This window comes from Octopus bimaculoides, chromosome 16 (assembly GCF_001194135.2).
Source record: "Octopus bimaculoides isolate UCB-OBI-ISO-001 chromosome 16, ASM119413v2, whole genome shotgun sequence".
Classification (NCBI taxonomy): domain Eukaryota; kingdom Metazoa; phylum Mollusca; class Cephalopoda; order Octopoda; family Octopodidae; genus Octopus; species Octopus bimaculoides.
The window spans coordinates 30,088,004-30,109,651 of NC_068996.1; the positions used below are offsets into that span (position 1 = coordinate 30,088,004).

General features: G+C 35.9%; 1 protein-coding gene across 3 annotated transcripts in view; it reads left to right on the plus strand.

The window, feature by feature from the left end:
• The first annotated feature begins 1,617 nt into the window (after positions 1 to 1,617).
• Positions 1,618 to 21,648, plus strand: part of LOC106883550 (protein diaphanous homolog 2) — a 101,798-nt gene continuing 81,767 nt past the window's right edge. For all 3 annotated transcript variants that reach the window (XM_052973673.1, XM_052973675.1, XM_052973674.1), the window contains exons 1-7: positions 1,618 to 1,771; positions 2,496 to 2,617; positions 11,771 to 11,839; positions 12,060 to 12,123; positions 14,965 to 15,098; positions 18,475 to 18,583; positions 20,811 to 20,921. In XM_052973673.1, coding sequence (XP_052829633.1) covers positions 1,712 to 1,771; positions 2,496 to 2,617; positions 11,771 to 11,839; positions 12,060 to 12,123; positions 14,965 to 15,098; positions 18,475 to 18,583; positions 20,811 to 20,921 — 669 coding nt within the window. In that variant the 5' untranslated portion in view covers positions 1,618 to 1,711. The remainder of the gene's footprint in view (positions 1,772 to 2,495; positions 2,618 to 11,770; positions 11,840 to 12,059; positions 12,124 to 14,964; positions 15,099 to 18,474; positions 18,584 to 20,810; positions 20,922 to 21,648) is intronic.

A 21,648-nucleotide genomic window follows, 5' to 3' on the forward strand; every position in this document is an offset into this window, starting at 1 on the left:
GATAGTGACTCCGCAATTAGTGCAAGGTCATCAGCATAGAGGAGCTCCCAGGGGCAACCTGTCTTGAATTTCTCTGTGATCGCCTGGAGGACTATGATAAATAGGAGGGAGCTGAGGACGGAACCTTGGTGGACCCCTACCTCTACCCAGCATTCATTACTGTACTCATTTCCAACCCTCACCTTACTGGCAGCATCTCTGTACATGGCTCGCACAGCTCTCACTAACCATTCTTCTATCCCAAGTTTCCTCATTGACCACCAGATAAGGGATCGGGGGACCGTGTCAAAGGCTTTCTCCATGTCAACGAAGGCCAGGTACAGAGGTTTATCCTCGGCTAGGTATTTCTCCTGCAGCTGTTTCACTAGAAATATGGCATCAGTAGTGCTTTTACCCATATACATATATTAAAAAATATTAGATAATTCTCATTTATTCCTTAGGCATCATACCCACCCCAACCTATGTCTTTCACTATGGTGTTAAAGTTATCTAGGGAACCTGCTGAAGGATTTATTATAAAAATGCTCACAGTATATTGCTAATTTCTGCCTACGGTTAATAATATCACTCACTGACCTAAGTATTTAGAATGATTCCTCTAGGCAAAGTTCACATCTACTTCACAGTATGTGAGTGTTCTAAAAGTATAGTTACTGCAATTAAATTGGCTGGAGTTCAGAGGACTGTTACCTTTGTTAGTAACAAAATGCCTCTCTCTCAGAGTGAAAGGCAAATTGTAGGTTGCTTGAGGCAAAAGCAATAAAGAAGTTCCAATCTCTAAATGTAAAGACTAACCTCAAGATGTTGAGTCTCGTGGAGGAAATTATGAACGACTAAGATCTTTGGCAGTATGTTGTGCTTAAAAAGCATCTCTGCAAATATGAGGTCCTTTCAAGAACTTCTCCAACATTCCATCTCCTGACACTCTCAACCTTCCATCAATCTTTTAACTATGACATTACTCATTCAGGTGCTGTAAATGATACCATTTATCACCCTCCGCTTCACATTTCTTCTTATTACTGTCCTTTATCACTTCTTATTCTCCTTCCTCAATTTATCCCTATTTCTTTTACTGCCTCAAAACTGATATTCATCACTGACCATGCCTCTACCTTTCGGCCCCATTCACTACTTCTACCTATATCATCTTCTCTAACCATCTGTCACACTCCTTTCATCCTCTCGGGAACTGACTGATCATGTTGCCCTTATTCAGAATCTTATATTCACTTTGTACCTTGAGGTTATACCTTCACCAACTCTTCCTGTCTTTCCAGCTGAGGAAGCCATGTATTTCCTCAGTAAGACATTTATTACTGTCCCTTTATTATATTGTAACCTCTCAATAGCTTGGCATAAAGCCACCTCTCTCAATACTACATCTCTGCTTAGTTGAGGGGAGTTCCTTGGTCATCTTGCTAGTGCTGGTGCCACTGGAAAAAGCATGCAGAACACTCTGTAAAGTGGTTCACGTTAAGAAGAGTATTAAACTGTAAAACCATACCAAAGCAGAAATTAGAGCTTGGCACAGTCTTCTGGCTTGTCAGTTCATGTTAAATTGTCCAACCCATGCTAGCATGGGAAATGGATGTTAGGTGATGCTTGTGATATAATATATATAATTTTTTGTTCTTAGAATGAATTAAATCTAAATGAAGAAAAGAAGGCTCCGTTAAGAAACAAATCTATTGAGGAGAAGAAAAAGATGCTTGATATTCAAGATGAAAAGAAAAAAATGCTTGAAAATCAAGCAAAGAGTAGTAAAGTAAGTATTTTATATATATTTTTTTGTGCTTGCATTATTATTGAATGATTAGCTAAGTTATACAGGTCCCTGATACACTCTTTGACTACATAAAAGTGATCTAAAGGAAGTAACTTAAGTTGACCAATTGCACAAATTTAGATAATTCATTTTGATGTATTTGAATCATATGCTAAAAGATCTCAGTGAATTAAAATTTGCATCTTAGTTGAAAACAGAAAAATAAAACCTGGCATTAATTGTTAATAACTCTCTCTTTTGCCACCAGGTTTTTGTTTTGTTTTTGTTTAAACTTCAGGTTTTAATTCATTGAGAATTTTCTGTTTTCAATTTTGATACAAATCAGTTTTTTAATATATTATTTTATCAGTTTAAGGAAGGAAACTTAAAATCACATATAAGATATTAAATTGTGTGTGTGTGTGCATGTGTAAGAGTGAGTGAGTGAGAGAGAGAGAGAGAGAGAGAGAGAGAAAGAGAGTGAGAGAGAGAGAGAGAGAATACTCAACTTGCTATCTCCAAATGCTACAAGAAGCATTACATTGCTCTTATGTATGGTGCACTGCTCTTTTAGAAATAAAAATCAGCCTCTAATTCTCCAAGAAGCATAGAACAAAATGACTGCAAAATTTTAAATAATACTTGTTAATAGTAAAATGAATTATTGATTTCAGTGTTATTAATTTGAGAATTACTTTATAGATAAATATATGTTTCTTTATAGCAAAATGTCCTCAGAACACCAGAACATTTTATCGCATCTCTTCAAGATCCCAGTCTTAAAGGGGAAAAACGATTAAAAGTTTTAGAATCTGCACGAGTGTCTTTATCAAGCAATCCAGTCAGGTAATTTAATTTCTGATCATTGAGTATGATGATTATGATAAAATGAGTAGATTGATGAAATTAAATGAGGAAAGGAAGGAAATTGGATGAATGTTATTGAAGAACCCTGGTCATTTATTGCTGTTTTTTTAACACCAAGTTATCTATGATAGAACATCATATTTTGTGTACTTTGTCCAATGTGTTCTTTCTTTTTTTTAAGATGTTTGGTATGATGTGAGGGAAAGGAAGAGGCTGTTTCTTGCAGGTTAAGCAACTCTGTCAGGGTTTCCTTGCTTTGCTCCATCATCAGAATGTGTTGTATGCTGGAGCTGGTAAGCCAGAGGAGTATGTCAAGCTCTACTGTCTGCTTTGGTGTGGTATTTATGGTTGGTCACCTTCCTAATACCAATGACTTTACAGAATGTGCTGGGTGCTTTTTGTGTGACAGCAACACCAACAAGGTCACCAAGTAACTGGCAATATAAAACCCTTCAACTGTGAGGAGAGTGATATGGAGGGAGGTGGCTTTGTGCCAGGTGATGATCAGTTAGAGGGAAAGAAACAGGTGCCATGCACTAATGGAGATACTTGGCTATCCCAGTTGAAACAAGAGAAGAGAGAGGAAAGGGGAGAGAGAAAGAAGATGGTGAAGATGTGTTGGGGTACATCCTCAAGTAACAGGGAGGAGTATGTAAGTGAAGTAGTACAGAGGCTTGGATAGGGTGAGTGGGCAGGTAAGTTCCAGAGTGCAAAAGCAGAGTGGTTGATGGTGGGGAGGGGAATGCAGTGAGTGACCACAGATGGAAGAAAGAGAGTTACAAAGATGAGTTGTGGGGAAGGAAGACTTGTCAGGGACAAATTGTGTGCAGGTAAGTTTGCAAGAGTGTAAAAGGAGAGTGGGATGAAGTGAGTGGTGAGCATGGGTGGAATGAAGGAGAGATATTAGAAAGATGAGTTGTGGAGAAGAAAGACAAAGACATGAACAATATACCTTTTAGGGCCTCATTTTTATTTAAATGCCAATCATCTCAGTTATTTGTCATCTCCTCTGTGAGGATCAACATATAAAGGTCATTTTGTTCCACTTTGTTCCTTGTTTTCCTGGGCTTATCTCTTCCACAGGTTCCTTCCATACTTAAGGAATGATACATCTTTATGCAGCTATCTCCCATCCATATCCATCACATGACTATATCAGCATAATCACCTCTCTTGCATACTACATCTGATGCCTCTTATGCCAATTTCTATTTCATCACATTTACACTTTGTCGTACACATTTACCTTTTCATACATGCTTCATTTCTCTCAAGCCTTCACTTACCCTTTGCATTCACAATCCATGTTTCACTACTACGTAGCATAGCTGTTTGTAGACAGGCATCATACAATCTGCTTTTCACTCTGAGTGAGAGGCCCTTTGTTATCAACAAAGTTAATAGCTCTCTGAACTTTCACCAACCTTTTCTGATTCTAGTAACTAGGCTTTCAGAACATCCTCCTCAACTGCTGATTAGGTCACCTAAGTAACAGAAGCTATCTACTACCTCTGAGGATCCTCCAATTGAGGGAATCTATTTTCTGATGTTCTTAGTGTTTAGTATGCTTGCACATTTTCCACTTACAAAGACAACTTTCTCAGTGCAGCTTTCAGTGATTCTGAGCTTCTTATGTACCCATAGCTTGCTCTGGGTACACCATATGAAATTTCTAGTGACACCTTTTCTATATATCAAGCAGGGCCATTTCCTAAAAGGGATTAGTAATTTGTCTGCTTTCTTGCTTACTAGGACTTTGGTCTTTGCTATGGCCCTTCAGTTCCACACCTGAAATTTCTTGCTCCCACACCCGAAATTTCTCTTCTAATTCTACTTATGGATTTAGCTATAAAAACAAAGTCGTTAGCATAAAGGGGTTCCAAGTCTTAAACTCCTCTCTTACAACCTGGAGGACTCTGATAAATAAGAAGGGGCTGAAAACCAAGTCCTGGTTAACTCCTTCCTGCACATTAAATTCATTGCTAACTTTCACCTTACTGATAACACTCCTGTACTTGGCCTGGATGGCTCTCACTAGCCCTGTTGTATGTAGAAAGGTGTGAATTTTTTATATTTGATTGTTATATTGAGTAGTTTAAGTGATTACATAAATGTCCCTCCATTGGCTTGTCTTTTCGAGATATATATTCTTTTATTTTAGTTGTTTCAGTCATTTGACTGCGACCATGCTGGAGCACCGCCTTGGAGGGTTTTAGTCGAGCAATTGACCCCAGGACTTATTTTTTAAGCCTAGCACTTATTCTATCGGTCTCTTTTGCCGAACCAACACTGGTTGTCAAGTCGTGATAGGAGGATAGACACATAAAAAGATACACACTCAGATATATACATCTATATATATTTATATGACATGCTTCTTTCAGTTTCTATCTACCAAATCCACTCACAAGGCACTGGTTGGTCTGAGGCTATAGTAGAAGACACTTGCTCAAGGTGCCATGCAGTGGGACTGAATCCAGACCCATGTGGTTGGGAAACAAACTTCTTACCACACAGCCACAGCTGCGCCTATACATACTCACTTATATTTTACATATATATGGTATTTAGAGATCTGGATGGTTGTACATATACAAATATTTATTAACATGTCATATGTTTTTACAAGTCACATATTAAATGCTTTCATCTACTCTAATAGATTCTTAAGATTTAAATTTTGTGAAGGGATTTGTCTCTTTTTATAGTATTAGTGAATGGGTTGTGGTGGGGAGAGAGGGGGAAAGAAGAATAATGTGGAGTGTATAGGGTAGAAAAAGAGGGAGAGGAATGGGGAGATAGTGGAGGGAGAAAGTGAGAGAGTGTGTGTATGCTTGCATGTTTGTGTGTGCCTGTGTATCTGAAAGGAAGTGTTTTGGACAAGAGACAACGAAAAAGAATGTATATTTTTAAGTAGGTGGCTAGAAGAGATGCTTATTTTGGTTCAGCCAGCTCAGCAGGGGGTCTGAAAGAAAAATGTTTTCAAAGTGAAAAAATGTGTTTTTTCTTAATGTCAATGGAAAAGAGAAAGGAAGGAAGAAAGAATGAAGAAAAAAATGTATCCAGTTGGTCAGTTCTTTCAATAGATGACAAGTTTATTCTTGGTCTGTAAAAATGGCAAGACCAGGTGGTTACTCTAAGGAGGGGGGGGGGCTGTTTTGATGAGGAATAATGAAAGTTATTTTTCAAAAAATTGTCTGGACTTATTATCATCATTATCATTGTCCAATGCTTGATTCCCATACTGGTATGGGTTGGAAAATCTGGGTGCAAGAATGTTTCTATTTATGTATATACATACAGACACACACACATGCATATATTTTAGGGTTCCAGATGGGTTTCATCACAGACTCTCATAACCTAGGATCATTAGAAGGGAAATATTACAATATTGCAATCACTTGATGGCTATAATTGTGTATGTGTATATTCAGACATATCTAATTTAATATCGTATATATTTTACACCATGCTTGATTTTAGTATCACCTTGTCAAATTTTATAATGGACTGTATCTCATAGATCAAACCCTGACTGAATAAATACAGATTGCACCAGCATGAAACCTGTGATTCTAGAGTATTGATGTAATTCTATCATTCAGTGTTCAGTATTCATTTCATTTCTGATGACTGTAATATATATAACAAGTCGAGTTAATTGCCAAATTAAAGTGACTGTTCCTTGTTACTACTAATTTATTCCCAGGCAGATCTTCCATCAGCTGATTATAGGTGCAGCGCTGTACCCTATTTATTGCTAGCAGAGGGAATAAACCCCAAGCAGACAACAGGATCCCAAGACTGACTCAGTTTCAAGCTGGTTGGCTCATCCTCAGTCGCAAGTACCTGGTTGCTAGAACGATAGCCAGGGTCTGCTCTAGCCAGCAATATATTGTAAACAAAGTGACCATCGGTCACTGATTTGCAACAAGCGAAGTAACTAGTTGTAAAATTTCAAGAGATCAGAGTAGTAACTACACTAACAAAGTTAATCACCACATGAAAGTGGCTGTTCCATATCACTACTAGCTTAACCCCAGATTATATATATACAAAATATAGGAGTTTAGTTCACAGGTGATCTAAACGACAAGGTTTGCTAGGTAAATGCTGTGATGGATTACTAAGGCTCCAAGGGCATAGGTATGACAGTAATTATGGAGCCATTGCTTTCTGATATAGTGGATATATAATTGTTAAAGAGGACAGAAACAGCTGTAAGACTTTGCATTTTGGGATATCCCAGAAACAGCAATAAGACTTTGCATTTTTCCAATAATAATGTATATGACATGAGATGTTTGTCTTGCCTTAACGTTTGTTGACCTAATTATATATATATATATATATGTATATTTATAAATATAAATACAATATAGAGATAGGTTTTAAAGTAAAAAGACTACACATCGTATAAATAGGAAAAAGAAAATAGAGAAAATGCACATTCGATTAAAAAAAATAAAGGCTTTTTTAAGAAAAGCAAAGATATATACATATGTGCGCGCGCACACAGACACACTCGCACACATGTACATAGGCATTCAAACCAATGCTGACTGACCTGGCATTCCCCCCTCCTTCCCAACTCCATCATAAAACCCAATTTCCTCTCAACCCTTTCTGCCAAAAAATGTAGGCTCAAAACATCAAAGACTTGTCCATTCTTTCCAAGCATCTAACTAATACACCTGTTTGTTGTTTTTTCAGCTTTTGTTTTCTGTAAATTTAAAGTATATATCTATACATATATGTATGTGTGTGTGTCTGGGGTTATATGAGGAGATGTATGGGAGTATTTTTAGAACTGGTGTAGTATTTCAGTTAACTTCCTTAATGTTTGTATGTCTATTTCTTTCACATGTTTAATTCCATCATTTATTAATGATGTTGGATAATATCTCCTGATTAATGTTGATTTAAATTCAAGGAGTCTTTGTTCACGAGTATTGGTATCCGAAACTATGGTACAGATTCTTTTCGCTAGATTATAAGGTCTATTAATTTCTATGTGTTTGGGGTGGCATGAGTTGAATAATAGGTATTGTTTTGAATCTGTAGGTTTATAGAAGATGTCCTTTTCGATATGGTTATTGACTATTTTAATTAGGATGTCAAGAAAAGGGAGCTGTTTACTGCTGTATTCCATGGTGAATTGTATGTTGCTATTGGTATTGTTGTGCATTATTTTGAAATTGAGGAGTTCATCCATGCTATCATTCCAAAGTATAAAGCAATCATCTAAGTACCTCTTCCAGTTCTCCTTTAAATGTGGAACTGTAACGGGAACTTGAGCTGCACCAGTGATTGTGAACCTTGTAACAAGTTATCTAGAACTTGAAATATATCAATCATCATTACAAAAATATGGTATCTCATTTCATTGCTATTTAAAGGAGAACTGGAAGAGGTACTTAGATGATTGCTTTATACTTTGGAATGATAGCATGGACGAACTCCTCGATTTCAAAATAATGCTCAACAATACCAATAGCAACATACAATTCACCATGGAACACAGCAGTAAACAGCTCCCTTTTCTTGACATCCTAATTAAAATAGTCAATAACTACATCGAAACAGACATCTTCTATAAGCCCACAGATTCAAAACAATACCTATTATTTAACTCATGCCACCCCAAACACATAAAAATTAATATACCTCATAATCTAGCGGAAAGAATCTGTACCATTGTTTTGGGTACCAATACTTGTAAATTAAGACTCCTTGAACTTAAATCAACACTAATCAGGAGACATTACCCAATATCATTAATAAATGATGGGATTAAACGAGCGAAGGAAATAGACATACAAACATTGAGGGAAGTTAACTGAAATACTACACCAGTTCTAAAAATACTCCCATACATCTCCACACACAACTCAAGAAACGATGAAGCCTTCAACATCATCATCCAAAATCTACCCATTCTCACTGGAAATAAAACAATGAGCAAAATTCTAAGCTCACACAAAATTATCAAGAGCAAAATGCAATCAAAATCATTGAAAAAATATTAACCAGTGCAAGACTATAGCCATTAATAATGGAACCAAAAGTGAAAAAATGCAGGCTACCTAACTGTGGCATATGTCCCCACCTTTTGTGGGGTACAGAGTTTCACTTCAAACAAAGCGAAATATTTAAGATAAAATCAAATTTCACTTGTGCCTCTGAAAACTTAATGCTATTGCCTGCTTAGGGTGTGGAAATCACTATATAGGCCAAACAGGGATGTCACTCCAAAGAAGAACAACTCTTCACAAAGAACAAATCTGCTCTCCACAATATAGATAGATACAGGTCAGTGAGCACATAGAAAGATGTGTTAGGAACCTTAAACTGAACTTCGTAATTTTCCCTTTTTATCAATGTTCACAGAACACCTCAGTACAGCAAAGATTAAATAAAGAGGCAACTTTCATGATTAAATATCATCCACAACTCAACATGAATACACAACTTAATACAGGACACTACTAACCTTACCAATACCAATAATTACAACTAATCTCCATATATCCCATACACCATTCATAGTCCAGTATTTATATCCACCTGAATTGCATTACTTCCAGAACTGCTTACCTCCCTTGCATGTAATCTTTTCACTCAGGTACTATTAGACCCAACACGGTTTGGAAATCAGTGTTCATTCAAAGTCAGTGATCAGCTCTGATGATACCAGTATGACTTTGAATCTTTATAATGATTCATAATAAAGATTTATATACTTCATAATTCCACCTCAAATAATCTTATTGTATGTATATGTCTTTGCTTTTCTTAAAAAAGCCTTTATTTCAAAAATCTAATGTGCATTTTCTCTATTTTCTTTTCAATTTCCCTTTATATATATATGTGTGTCTGTGTGTGTGTATACACACACACATACATATATATTTATAGATATATACTTCAAATTTACAGAAAAAAAGATTACACTACTCTTTTACTCTTTTACTTGTTTGAGTCATTTGACTGCGGCCATGCTGGAGCACCGCCTTTAGTCGAGAAAATCGACCCCAGGACTTATTCTATCAGTCTCTTTTTGCCGAACCGCTAAGTTGCAGGGACGAAAACACACCAGTATTAGTTGTCAAGCGATGGTGGGGGGGACAAACACAAACGCACATACATACATACATACATACATACATACATATATATATATATATATATATATATATATATACATATATACGACAGGCTTCTTTCAGTTTCCGTCTACCAAATCCCGAGGCTATAGTTAAAGACACTTGCCCAAAGTGCCACGCAGTGGGACTGAACCCGGAACCATGTGGTTGGTAAGTAAGCTACTTACCACACAGCCACTCCTCCTAGTTGAAAAAAAACAACAAACAAGTGTAGTAGTTAGGTGCTTGGAAAGAATGGACGAGTCTTTGACGTTTCAAGCCTGCACTCTTTGGTAGAAAGGGTTGAGAGGAAACAAAATTGGGTTTTATGATGGAGTTGAGAAGGTGGGGGGAATGCCAGGTCAGTCAGCATTGGTTTGAATACCTATGTACATGTGTTTGTGAGAGTGTGTGTCTGTGTGTGCATATATATTTATGTAATATGCATATATATGTTTCCACAATGCTTACATTACTGTCTCTACTGCCAAATAGCTCCATTCCAGGACTCACATCTTTTTATCACACGCCACACATTTCCTCTCAGGTTACTTTTATTGCCACCCAACACATAATCTTACCTTCATCACACTATTCACCCTTACACCTATAGGATACCTTTTGACTTTTCTTTCATCTATGCACTCCCTTATTATTTTCCCCAATTTCTATCCTCTTTTGTTCTCCATGTTCTCTGCCTACCTCCACATGTAGGATGCTTTCATGGCAATCACATCCTCCTCCTCTCTTCCCTTACTGCCTCCTCCTGCCTCTCCTCATCTCTCTCCTCTCGCTTCCTTCCCTCCATCCTACTTTTATTGCACCCTTCACCATCTCCTTGTACCTCTCTCTCTTCTTGTTTATCATTACCCTCTCTGCTGCAAGTTTCCTGCCTCTTCAGTACCTCTCTTCTTTCTGTATCTGACCTTTCTCCATATCTCTCTTTCCTTTATTGACTTTCTCTGGACTCTTCTCCACTCATCAATTGCTAAACTACTCTCTTCTAGCTCCTTTTTTGTCACACTGTCTGTCTGTACTAATTCTGCATAATGTTTGCTCACCCTGTACTCTGCCTCGTACAACTTATCTTATTAGTTTTGAACTCTGTCCTTCTCTCTCTCTCATTAAAACCTCCTCTGTCCCTTGTTCCCTTCCTTATCCCTGTGTTTTCTTACCATACCTCATTGCTTCCCCGAGAATCATTACCCACTTTGTCTTGCTTTTAGTTATAGGGGCCACTTTAAGTCCTTAACCTTGTAAGTTATAGAGCAATCATCACTAGTGTGAGTAGTATGAGAAAAGCACTCAGTACATACTGTTAAATGATGGGCATCAGAAACCATGGCAAATTAGACATTGGTGCATGATTTGGTTCCCTGCCAAACTACCCCATCTATGTGGAATCTAGATGTTAGGAGGAGGTGGTCGTGATGTGTACATGTCGTTCCTGTGTGTATATGCATGTGTTATATATGTATTTACAAATGTGTATAGTGGTGATGGGGGTGGCAGTAAATCTGATTAAACCAAAGAAACATGTTCTCATTGTTTTATTTTTTATATTTGCAATACTTACTTTCTCATGACAAACCTGTCATCTTTCGGTAATCTACCATTCATCTTTCACATTTTTAGTTTTTTGTTTTTAAGACTTTGGCTTTGGAATATGCTTTTATCCATGCTCTGATTTCTATCAACTGATTTATACACATGTATGGGAAAATTTAAGTTGTGTAACTTGGCTTTCTTGTTTTAGAAAACAATGTAAGATGTTCATAGAATTTAAAAACTTAAAAAAGTGACAGGAGAAAGTTAATTCAAAGAATTGTAATAGAACACCAGTTTTGAGAATCTAGTTTTAAATTTATAAGGAAAATTGTGAAATTGCTTTCATTTATTGATTTCATTGATAGATTTAATATAGATGCATAATTTTCTCACAAAAATTGTTTTAAATGAATTAAATTTTTTTTTTTTTTTTCAGTTGGGCTATAGAATTTGGTTCAAATGGTCTAAATGAAATCCTTCGAAATCTTACTTATTGTTGTGACCTGTAAGTAGTTTTGCCATTTGGATATGCCTTTTCTTTTCACATAAAAGTTAACTGTAGTATATTTACGACAATTTTAAAAAGTTTAATTTCTTTGCATTCTTTGAAACTTTAACTACAATTAATATTAAATTACATTGAAAGTGAGATTTCATTTTCTCTAAGAAAATTTCTATTTGTAGCTGTTTGAAATGTTAAATCAAATTAACTTTTCATTTTGTAGCAAACAGGAGCGAAGGAGTACATATGAATGTGTGAGATGCTTGAAAGTTTTTATGAATAATCAGGTAAAACATGAATTAACAATTTAAATTATAAAGTAATATGTGAGTTCTATCAACTAAGTTTACTAACTGAAAATATATGCCATTGATTCAATTTCTATTTTATTTTTAAATTTTTACTTTTTGTTGTAACTTATTGTAATGTTTGCAAATATTTTGAATAAAATATATTTTGTGAATGCAATAAAAACTAATTTGTTTACTTTTATGACATAGAATGTAAAATATTTTCTCTCTCTCTGTTGTTACTAAAATTCAAATAACATGATGAGAAAGCAATATTTTAATCTTATGTTTATGTGCAGGCAAGGCTGTGTAATTAAGGTTTGCTTCACTTTTATGTGGTTTTTTCATGTTATGTCGTTCATTTCCACTTCATGCAAATGTCTGCCAGTGTTAGATTGAACAAAGCCATGAGAGTGAGATTTGATAGACCGAAATGTGTGGATGTCCTTCATAGGGATTGTTACTCAGTGGTACCTTTAATCTGCCATAAGAGCTTTTACTGGAGCTCTTTCTTTTGCAAGCATTCATGCCCAGACTCTAGTCTAAGAATAGCTTCATGTTTTCACAGAGGCTCTGGAAATGGTTATGATTGCTTTCTCCTGTGACTAAGCCCCAAAACAATATTTAAATTTAAAAAACACCTACACTTACTGTAAACAGATTAGTAAAATGTCTTCAGCTACCGTGTTTCCCTGAAAATAAGACCTAAGCAGAAAATAAGACCTAGCATGAATTTTCAGGAGGATTTTAATATAAGCACTTCTCTTAAAATACGCCCTAGTTGAGAGTGGCAGACAGACGAAAGAAATAAGCAGCCTCTTCATATTCATGCAAACCATTTTGTTGCGGTGTATTCACTGTTCAAAATATCTTTTAGACAGCTAAAAATAATGATGTCACAAAATCTATCCTGGCGTCTCTTTTGTGACTCAAATATTAACAAGCTATACATCAATTGGCAGCCCATGTTCGGAGCTTTCAAATGTGTCATAAGATTTTCGTCAGTGGTCAGTACTGGTTAGTAGATGCAAAAAACAATAAAGTACACATTTCTTTCAAGGCAAAAATCTCCCGGAAAACATGATGAAATTGAATAGAAAATCAATTTGTCAGGTCATTTTCACCCCAAGACAAGATGAATGCAAGAAGAAAGAGTTGTTCCATTGAGTACAAGAAAGGAGTCATGGAGGAATCATTGGGCAATAATTTTACTGGTTTCTGCAAAGAAAAGAATTTGGATCTCCAAATGGTTCAAAAATGGCAAGAAGACTACGATAAACTCAGTCAACAAGTGGACGAGGGAAATGCAACCACTATTTTCTGAGCTGGAAGATGTCATCTGTGAATGGGTTACTGACAGGAGAGCAAAGGCTTTAGTTGTTCACAAGATTGATAATCAAGCATTTGTCCACAGTATGATATATTTCCATCAGCGACATGATTTTTCTCTGAGAAGGCTGACAACACTGTTCAAACTGGAAGATACCAAGATTATTAAATGTGCACTTGCATTTAAGTTCTTTGTTGATGGGATATCATCATCATCGTTTAACGTCCATTTTCCATGCTGGACTTTTCTAAATATCATCTTTCTAACTCTCTAACATGATTGCTATGGATGAAACTGCAGTGTTCATGGGCCATGGATCTCAATCAGCAATTGATTAAAGGGGTATGTCATCAATCTACATTCCTTCCACTGGTTATGAAAGTACACAAGCTACATGTATTTTGGCAGTTCGTCTCGATGGAAGTAAAGCCCCATCTCTAATCATCACTAAAGGCAGGAAGGATAAAACTGAATGCTTTTCAGGCATCTGTTTTCTGGAAACTAAAAAGGCATGGTGCACACAGGCAGTTTTAAGGAAGTGGATCAATTTCATGCTGCCACTTATTTTTCAAGGAGGCCAATTAAATCTGATAGTCTGGGATTTAGCTAGCGCACACCACGCAAAAGACATTGAAATTCCTTGCAGAAAGAATAGATAAAATCATGATTCCTGCAGGAATGACTGCCTATCTCCATACTCTTGACATTGCAATAAATAAACCATTCAAGGCCCATTTATGCATGGAAATCAATGACTACATTAACAACAGAATGGTGAGAAATCAGCATGGAAATTTTGTGAAACTCAGCCTGCAAGAGAAAATGCCTTGGGTGACTAATTCATGGAACAAAATCACAGACAGCTGTGTTGCCAATGCATTACGAATAGGAGGCTATCTGGACAAGAACTTCTCATTCAATGAGACTCTACTACTTGACATGAGAGACTGGGGATGAAAGTTCTGCAGGAAATAGTCACACGAAAACTCCACAGGAATTTTGGAATCTGGTGATTTGTAGAACAATGACATGACCGTTTTTGAATAAATTGTTGTTAATGTGTTTCTGAGTAAAAGAACATGTAAATCGTCAAGTAAATGTAGATCGTTTCCGTAATTTCTGTTTAATAAATTTCTGTTGTTATAAATCAAGTAAATGTAGATTATTTTTTGTAATTTCTGTTTATTTAGTAATTTCATAATTTTCTATTTTGTAACGTTATTTTTTGGTGCATGAAAAAAATATGAACTCCCCTGAAAATAAGCCCTAATGCATCATTTCAGAGTGAAAATTAATATAAACCCTATCTTATTTTCAAGGAAACACAGTATTATCTATGTTGATTTTATTTACTTAAAGTCAGAACATAAGTCTTTAAATTTTAGATGATCTTAGATAAATTTGTAAACATTTTCAGTTTTTTTACTTTAGAAATAGTTGAGCTTTCATTGCAGATTTCATTATTTTTTTTTAGTTCATTAAAAATACACATTTTCTTCTTTATTCAGGTTGGTTTGCTCAAATTCATCAACCATGAAGAAGCCTTAACAATTTTAGCAAGAACTATAGATCCTTCTGATGCAACTACAATGTTAGAAGCTGTTAGGCTTATAGCTGCCATTTGCTTGGTAACACCATCAGGGTAATGCTTGTTTATATATTTTTTATTGTTGACATTTTTAAGTAAATATAACTTTAAAAGACAATTGAGAATCAATATTTTTATATTGTTAGATCTTAAACATAAAGCAAAATGATTTGATCTTAAAAGCAAAGATAATTTATCTGAAAATGGATGTAAAATAGTTATGTAGTTTTGTGTATGTGTATTTGTATGTTAAGAAATTTGTTTTACAGTTATGAGGTCCTAGCTTCAGTCCCACTTTGGCATCTTGGGCAAGTGTCTTCTACCATAATTTCAGATTGATTTTTATGAATGAAATTGTTTAGGGTAATTTAACCTGTATAAAAAGGGTACAGTAGACTGTGGAGTACTCATTATATTATAATTCAATGGGAAGACATTTGAGTTTATCAAACAACCAAAGTACTCCTCATTGAAATTGAGAGATCCATTTACTTTAATTTGTACTCATATCTATGTTTGTTCTGCAACAATTATGAATTTGAGACATCTGCTGGCACATTTCAAGGAGACATAAGAAAGATGTACCTCTACCAATATCTAGCAAATGCTAAAATAAAAAGAAGCTGTATGAATGACATACAGCATATCCATGTAAACTATGTGGCCACAAGAGATGCAGTGAGATTGCAGGTAGGCTTACAGAAGACTTCTTATGCAGTAGACGTGCTTTTCCCATAAAATAAATTCTTTCAAATGCTTGAAAGAATTCCTAGAAATGGTTGATTATATTTTCTTACTTAGGTAGCTTAATCAGAAGTGAGAGTGTTACAAAAGCTACTGACCAGAGTAAGAACAGAGTGGAGACAGTTCAGGGTGTTATTACTTTTGCTGGTTATGAAAGGGGACTACCTCCTCTGCTGGGAATGCTTGTATATGAAATACAATGTTGCACAATAGCAAAATGTTGACAAGGTTTGGGAGGAAGTGAGACAAACATAATCTATTGTGCATTTACATTGGAGCAGAAGTGAACTGAGAAAATTTGGATATAAAAAAACCCCAGTTGTTGTGTACAACAGAGAAGACTGAGTTGTCATCAACATGTGATGTATCTGGAGGACAACTGGGTAAAGAGATGCCAAGAAATCTAAACTGAAGGAACTGCATAAGACTAAGATCACAGAAGAAATGGTGAAAACTGATCTTTGGATGCTTAACCTGACAATGCAGATGATAAAATATCTCAAATGGTGAGATGTTGGACTGAAAACCCATCCAGATAATGAAAGCATAGAATATGGACATATAATGTTGATAACAAATACAAATTATTTTACATGCATTTTTTCATATTACTGAATGCTAAAAATTAAACCACGAAGAAAAAGTGGACTCTACTTTTTGTCAATCGTGCACACAATGGAAGAAAGCATTTCATTGTACACAGTGCAACTAGTCAGTGTATCATTAATTCCTTAGAAATGCTAAAATCCATCATTAACTTTATCATTCATGTTCATGTATGTCTATATTTATTCTAACAACAGAAATGAATTTGGAATGACTTTAAGAATAACTTAACTTTTTTCATAATTATTATAGATTAAATAATGTATGTATCTCTACAAGCCAGACATTTGCATTGTCAAAAGAAAACTCAAATAAATACAACTTTATGAGACAATTGAGAGTCAATATTTTAATATTGTTAGATCTTAAACATAAAGCAAAATGGTTCAATCTCAAAATGTAAAATGTATTAGCCTTTGCTGATGATGCAGATGTAGATTTAAAACTTATTGGTTTTTGAAATGATAACTTCAGTGGTGGGTTTCAATGAATTAAAATACCAAAGTATATACAATCCCATTGGGGTGAATCAATGTAACACGGGTGAAGAGCACAAAAAAACACAGTGCTACAAGAACTCTGTTTCACTGAGGTGGATAGGTTTTCTCAAGAACCTCATATCATCAGACATCTCTGTCCTTTGTTATCTATTTCATGAGGTTCAGTGTCTTTAGATCAGCCCTCATCACTCCATTCCACATTTTCTTAAGTCTCCCTTGTCCACAAATTCCATCCGCATTTAGCGATCCACACTTCTTTATACATCTGTCCTCATTCATCTGCATCACATGACCAAACCATCACAGTCTTCTTTCTGGCATATTACATCTGATTGCTTTTTTTCCTAATCTTTCTCTCAGCACATTCATACTTTGTCATACATGCACACTTATGTTACACATTCAATGAAGCATGCTAGATTAGTTTATTTGTGGAAGAAGGGGACCCAGGAGGATGTGGGACAAAGTATTGACAGCTCCCAAAACACTGAACTTTACAAAGGAGATGACAGAGGACCAAGATATGTGGTGCATTACTGTATGCAAGATGACCCACCTACCACAACAAAAGGTGCCACATAAGAAGCATTGGTGTGGACACTGGTGCCATGTAAAATGTGTGTGGATGCTGGTACCATGTAAAGTGCCAGTGTCACATAAAAAGCATTGATGTTGGTGTCATGTAAAAGCGCTGGTGATGGTGCCTGTAAAGTAGATGGCATTAGGAAGAGCATCCAAGCCAAAACAGACTATGGAACTTAGTGCAAACCCTGACCTTGCCAGCTCCTGTCAAGCTATCCAACCCATGCTAGCATGGAAAACAGATGTTAAATGTTGATGATGATGATATATCCTCTGTACTCAGGGCCCATACCTAACTACTATGTAGCATGACTGTTTGTATACAAGCATCATACACTCTGCCTTTCATTCTGAGAGAAAGATTTTTCATTGCCAACAGATGTTGATAATACATACTGAAGAAAGGCATGGGTAGTATTATGCACACATTAACTTTATCTGGAATGATAAAATTAAAATGCCATTTTTCTGAGTTTGCATTTAAATACTTGTTTTATAATGAGTCCTAGAGAACAGAAAAAAATGAGGATCTAGCCAGATACTGCATATTATGATTTACTGAAGCTGCTGACCATGTTTGAAATGGGGAGAAATAGTAAAAGCAGATTGGCTAGTGTTGTGTGCATGATATTTTTTATGTTGTGGTCTGTTTGTTATGGAAATGAAATATATGTTGAGGAGAGAGAAAGAAAGAGGCAGGTAGAGTCACATGAGTCACTCAGTTACAACACTTTAATTCACACCCATTGTACTTGTATTGTGTGTGTGTGTATGTGTATTATCATTTTGATTTCCTTAAAGACCTAATGCCATTGTCTCTTGACTTTGGGCATAAGCTGTAAAGCCAATTACTGATATGCATTTTCCCAATCTTTACATATTTGAGGGTGGTCCTAAGATATAAAAAAAAAAAAGAAAAATTATTTGTGGTGCCAGTTTTCATTATTAATTTTACTCCAAAACTGATATTGTCTGTAATTTTCAATTTTAACTTTTAGTCATGATAAAGCTTTAGAAGGAATTACCTCATGTGCTGAAATACGATCACAGCCTAGATTCCAGCCTATTATCAAGGGGCTTGAAATGACAGACAACTTACCAATGCAGGTTTGTAATTAGAACTTCTTTCATTTATGCATTCATAATATTTTAAAATTAAATTTCTAAACAACGAAGTGTTAACGTGAAGCAGTATTTAGGTATGAGCAGAATTTAGGTTAGTTGAAATATGTTTGCCACATATTTCAACTGCTAAAAGGTAAATACACTGAGGTTTAATATGGCATATGAAAGAGAAAAAAGTGTTTGGCTTGCTGGTCACAATATGCCATACCAAAAAAGAAACCAAGACATTTGCAGCTTAAGACATACTCCTTAGATGACCATATTTTATCTAGGGAAGTGGATGAATAATCTTTTCAGTGTACCTCCAGAACTGAATATTGAGTATTTTGGGTTTATACTAGAGGAGTATGGTGATATACAACCATGAAATCATCCCCAAAAGTGAACTTGTCTGTGGTCAGGGTGGAGGTGGAAATTCTGCCTACTGCAGAAAATTTTTGCAAAATTTCTGACCTCATTTACATGGAGAGCATGGAGCTCATAAGAGTGGTGATAAAGGGCAAAAGACAGAATGTTATGTCTGTAGAAGTACTACCCATCAAACGGCTTGGCTTTCTACCCTCAATGAAAGAAATTTAAACCACCTCTGTTGCCAACACCACAACTACATCTACAACAATACCATCAGTAGGAGGACACCTATAGCAAAATCTAGACAGCAGAAAAGCTTTCTCCCTGATTCCATGGAAGAGAAAGCTGGGGAGATAGATTCATGCCATTGGATAACATCATTGGGTGCTGGACTGAAAGACCAGTTAAACTGCTCAGGGTCGTCTGGTTCAGTCCTGACCTCCAGATTGATAAGGACTGGGATGAGATGGCCAGTTTCACTCAGAAATATACAAAGAGGAAGCTACCTCTGAAAAACCAGACAGAGGTAGTGAATGCTTATATCACCTCCATTATTATTTATTACCTACCACTATTCCTTGCCCCAGCTTCTGCTTGGTCATATTAGAACATCTGTTTTTTTTAAAATTTTCTTGTTGAAAGGATGCATTCCAATAATCAGGTGGTCAGTTTGCTGCCAGGACCCTCTGCATGGTACCTGCAATGATTCCTTGACAGTGAACATGTGTGAGCTTCGTTCACAAGACAAATCTTTCCACAACTTGTCTCCTTGACAAAGCTGCAGTCTTAGGTGAAGGAAAGACTGAGACTGGGCTCCTGACACAAAAAGTGTTGTAAGGGACTCTCAGCCTTCTACCAGTCAGACAATGGAATTAGTAAATGTTCCACTACCTAAAAAGAGAGAATTAGTAGTGAAGAAGTGTGTCAACATTCTTGAGGTGTCTCTGGGCATTAGTGAACATGAATTGGCTAGCCTGTTCCAGAGGACTTTCCAGTTAGGGACTACCATGGATAATTCCTTAAAATACTTGACCTGGCAGTGCTACCAAGGGGCACTACCAGTTCACAATAAATTCTACAGGCACAGAGTACTGTCAGACTGGCATGTCCATGATCTGTGCAGAGCAACGAAACTTCAACATGCATTCATTCAATGTCTAAGAATTGCTGACTTGTGGAGTTTTGTTGAACAGCTGCTTTTATGTGTGGGATGGATCTGTCTGTCAGCTGTGATTATTGAAACCCCACCACCACCACCATCTTAACTGCAAAGGTAATGTAGTTTTCCTCTGTTTGGTAGGAATTGCAGAAGAGGTTGTCTGGTGAATGAGACTTTCCTTTTCTGTAGAGCCCTGTTCAACTTTTTCAAGTTTCACTTGAAAAGGGGAATGAGAGTAGAGAGGGAGTTACTGTCCTCAGGTGAATTTGTTGAAAGGTAGGTGAAAGTTACAAAAATGGCAAGAAAGGATGACATCACTTTAAATACAAAGCTGTAAGTTGAAGAAATGGAACTGGAGAGAGTTGAGAGAGATCTTGAATAGTGGGGTTTCTTGATTGTCCCTAGTAGTCCTCCTGTATCAGGAGGAGCACATCACTATTATCTTTTTCTCCCCTAATGTTACTTATGTATATTTCCAAGTTTTTGTTTGTTTTATATATATATATATATATATATATATATATATATATATATGCAAACCTCCATACATTATGTCTGTCTTTGTGGGGACCCCTCAAACATCACCCTGGTGGCAAATAAAAGAAATGATATTTCATTGTTGTTGCTGTTATTATTACTATCATTGTTGTCATTATTATTATTAGTAGTAGTAAATATTTGATTTGTTTATTTCTTTAGGTTGCTTGTATTCAGTTAGTCAATGCCATTGTGTCTACACCTGATGATTTAGAATTCAGAATACATCTTAGAAATGAATTTATAAGAACTGGTCTCAATAACATCTTAGAGGTTTGTATTTTCTTTTCTCAACTATCAAAAATCTTACCAGAAAACAAAAGTGAACACAATCTCTGGATAAACAATGTCACTGTGCATGTACAGCAAAGTGCTCGTGTATTGAAAGAAAAGTTAGGCATCAGAAGAATCAAATGTCGTGTGCAAGGGAGAAGACTGCTCTGGTTTGATAATGTGATATGTATGAATGATGACATCACCCTGCTAACTATGGCATTATTTATTCAGCCACTGTAATTATATGCGAGTAGTGTTACACATATTTCATCTCTCTTTTGTACTATCCATTATCCCTCTCTTTGGAACCACTTCCCTGTCATCCCACATTCTTAACATTATCCCTTCCCACCTTATTTTTCACTGAACATCCTCTCATATCAACCATTTATGCTCTTCTCACCTTTGTCACTCACTATATCCATCCCTGTGTATCTCTGACCTTCTTCTCTGTTAGTATAATCCCTCTTCTCTTTCACCCATCCACATCATCTTATTTTTCATTTATCTACAGTTTTATTATATTGTCTTTCTCTATGACACCTTCTTTATACACTGCCACTTAACATCCTGTCAAACCCATGCCAACATGGAAGATGAATGTTAAATGATGATGGTGATGTGTATGTTTATATTTGTATATCTGAATGTATATTTGTGTGTATATATTTGCGCGCGCATGCGTGTATGTATATATATATATATATATATATATATATATATA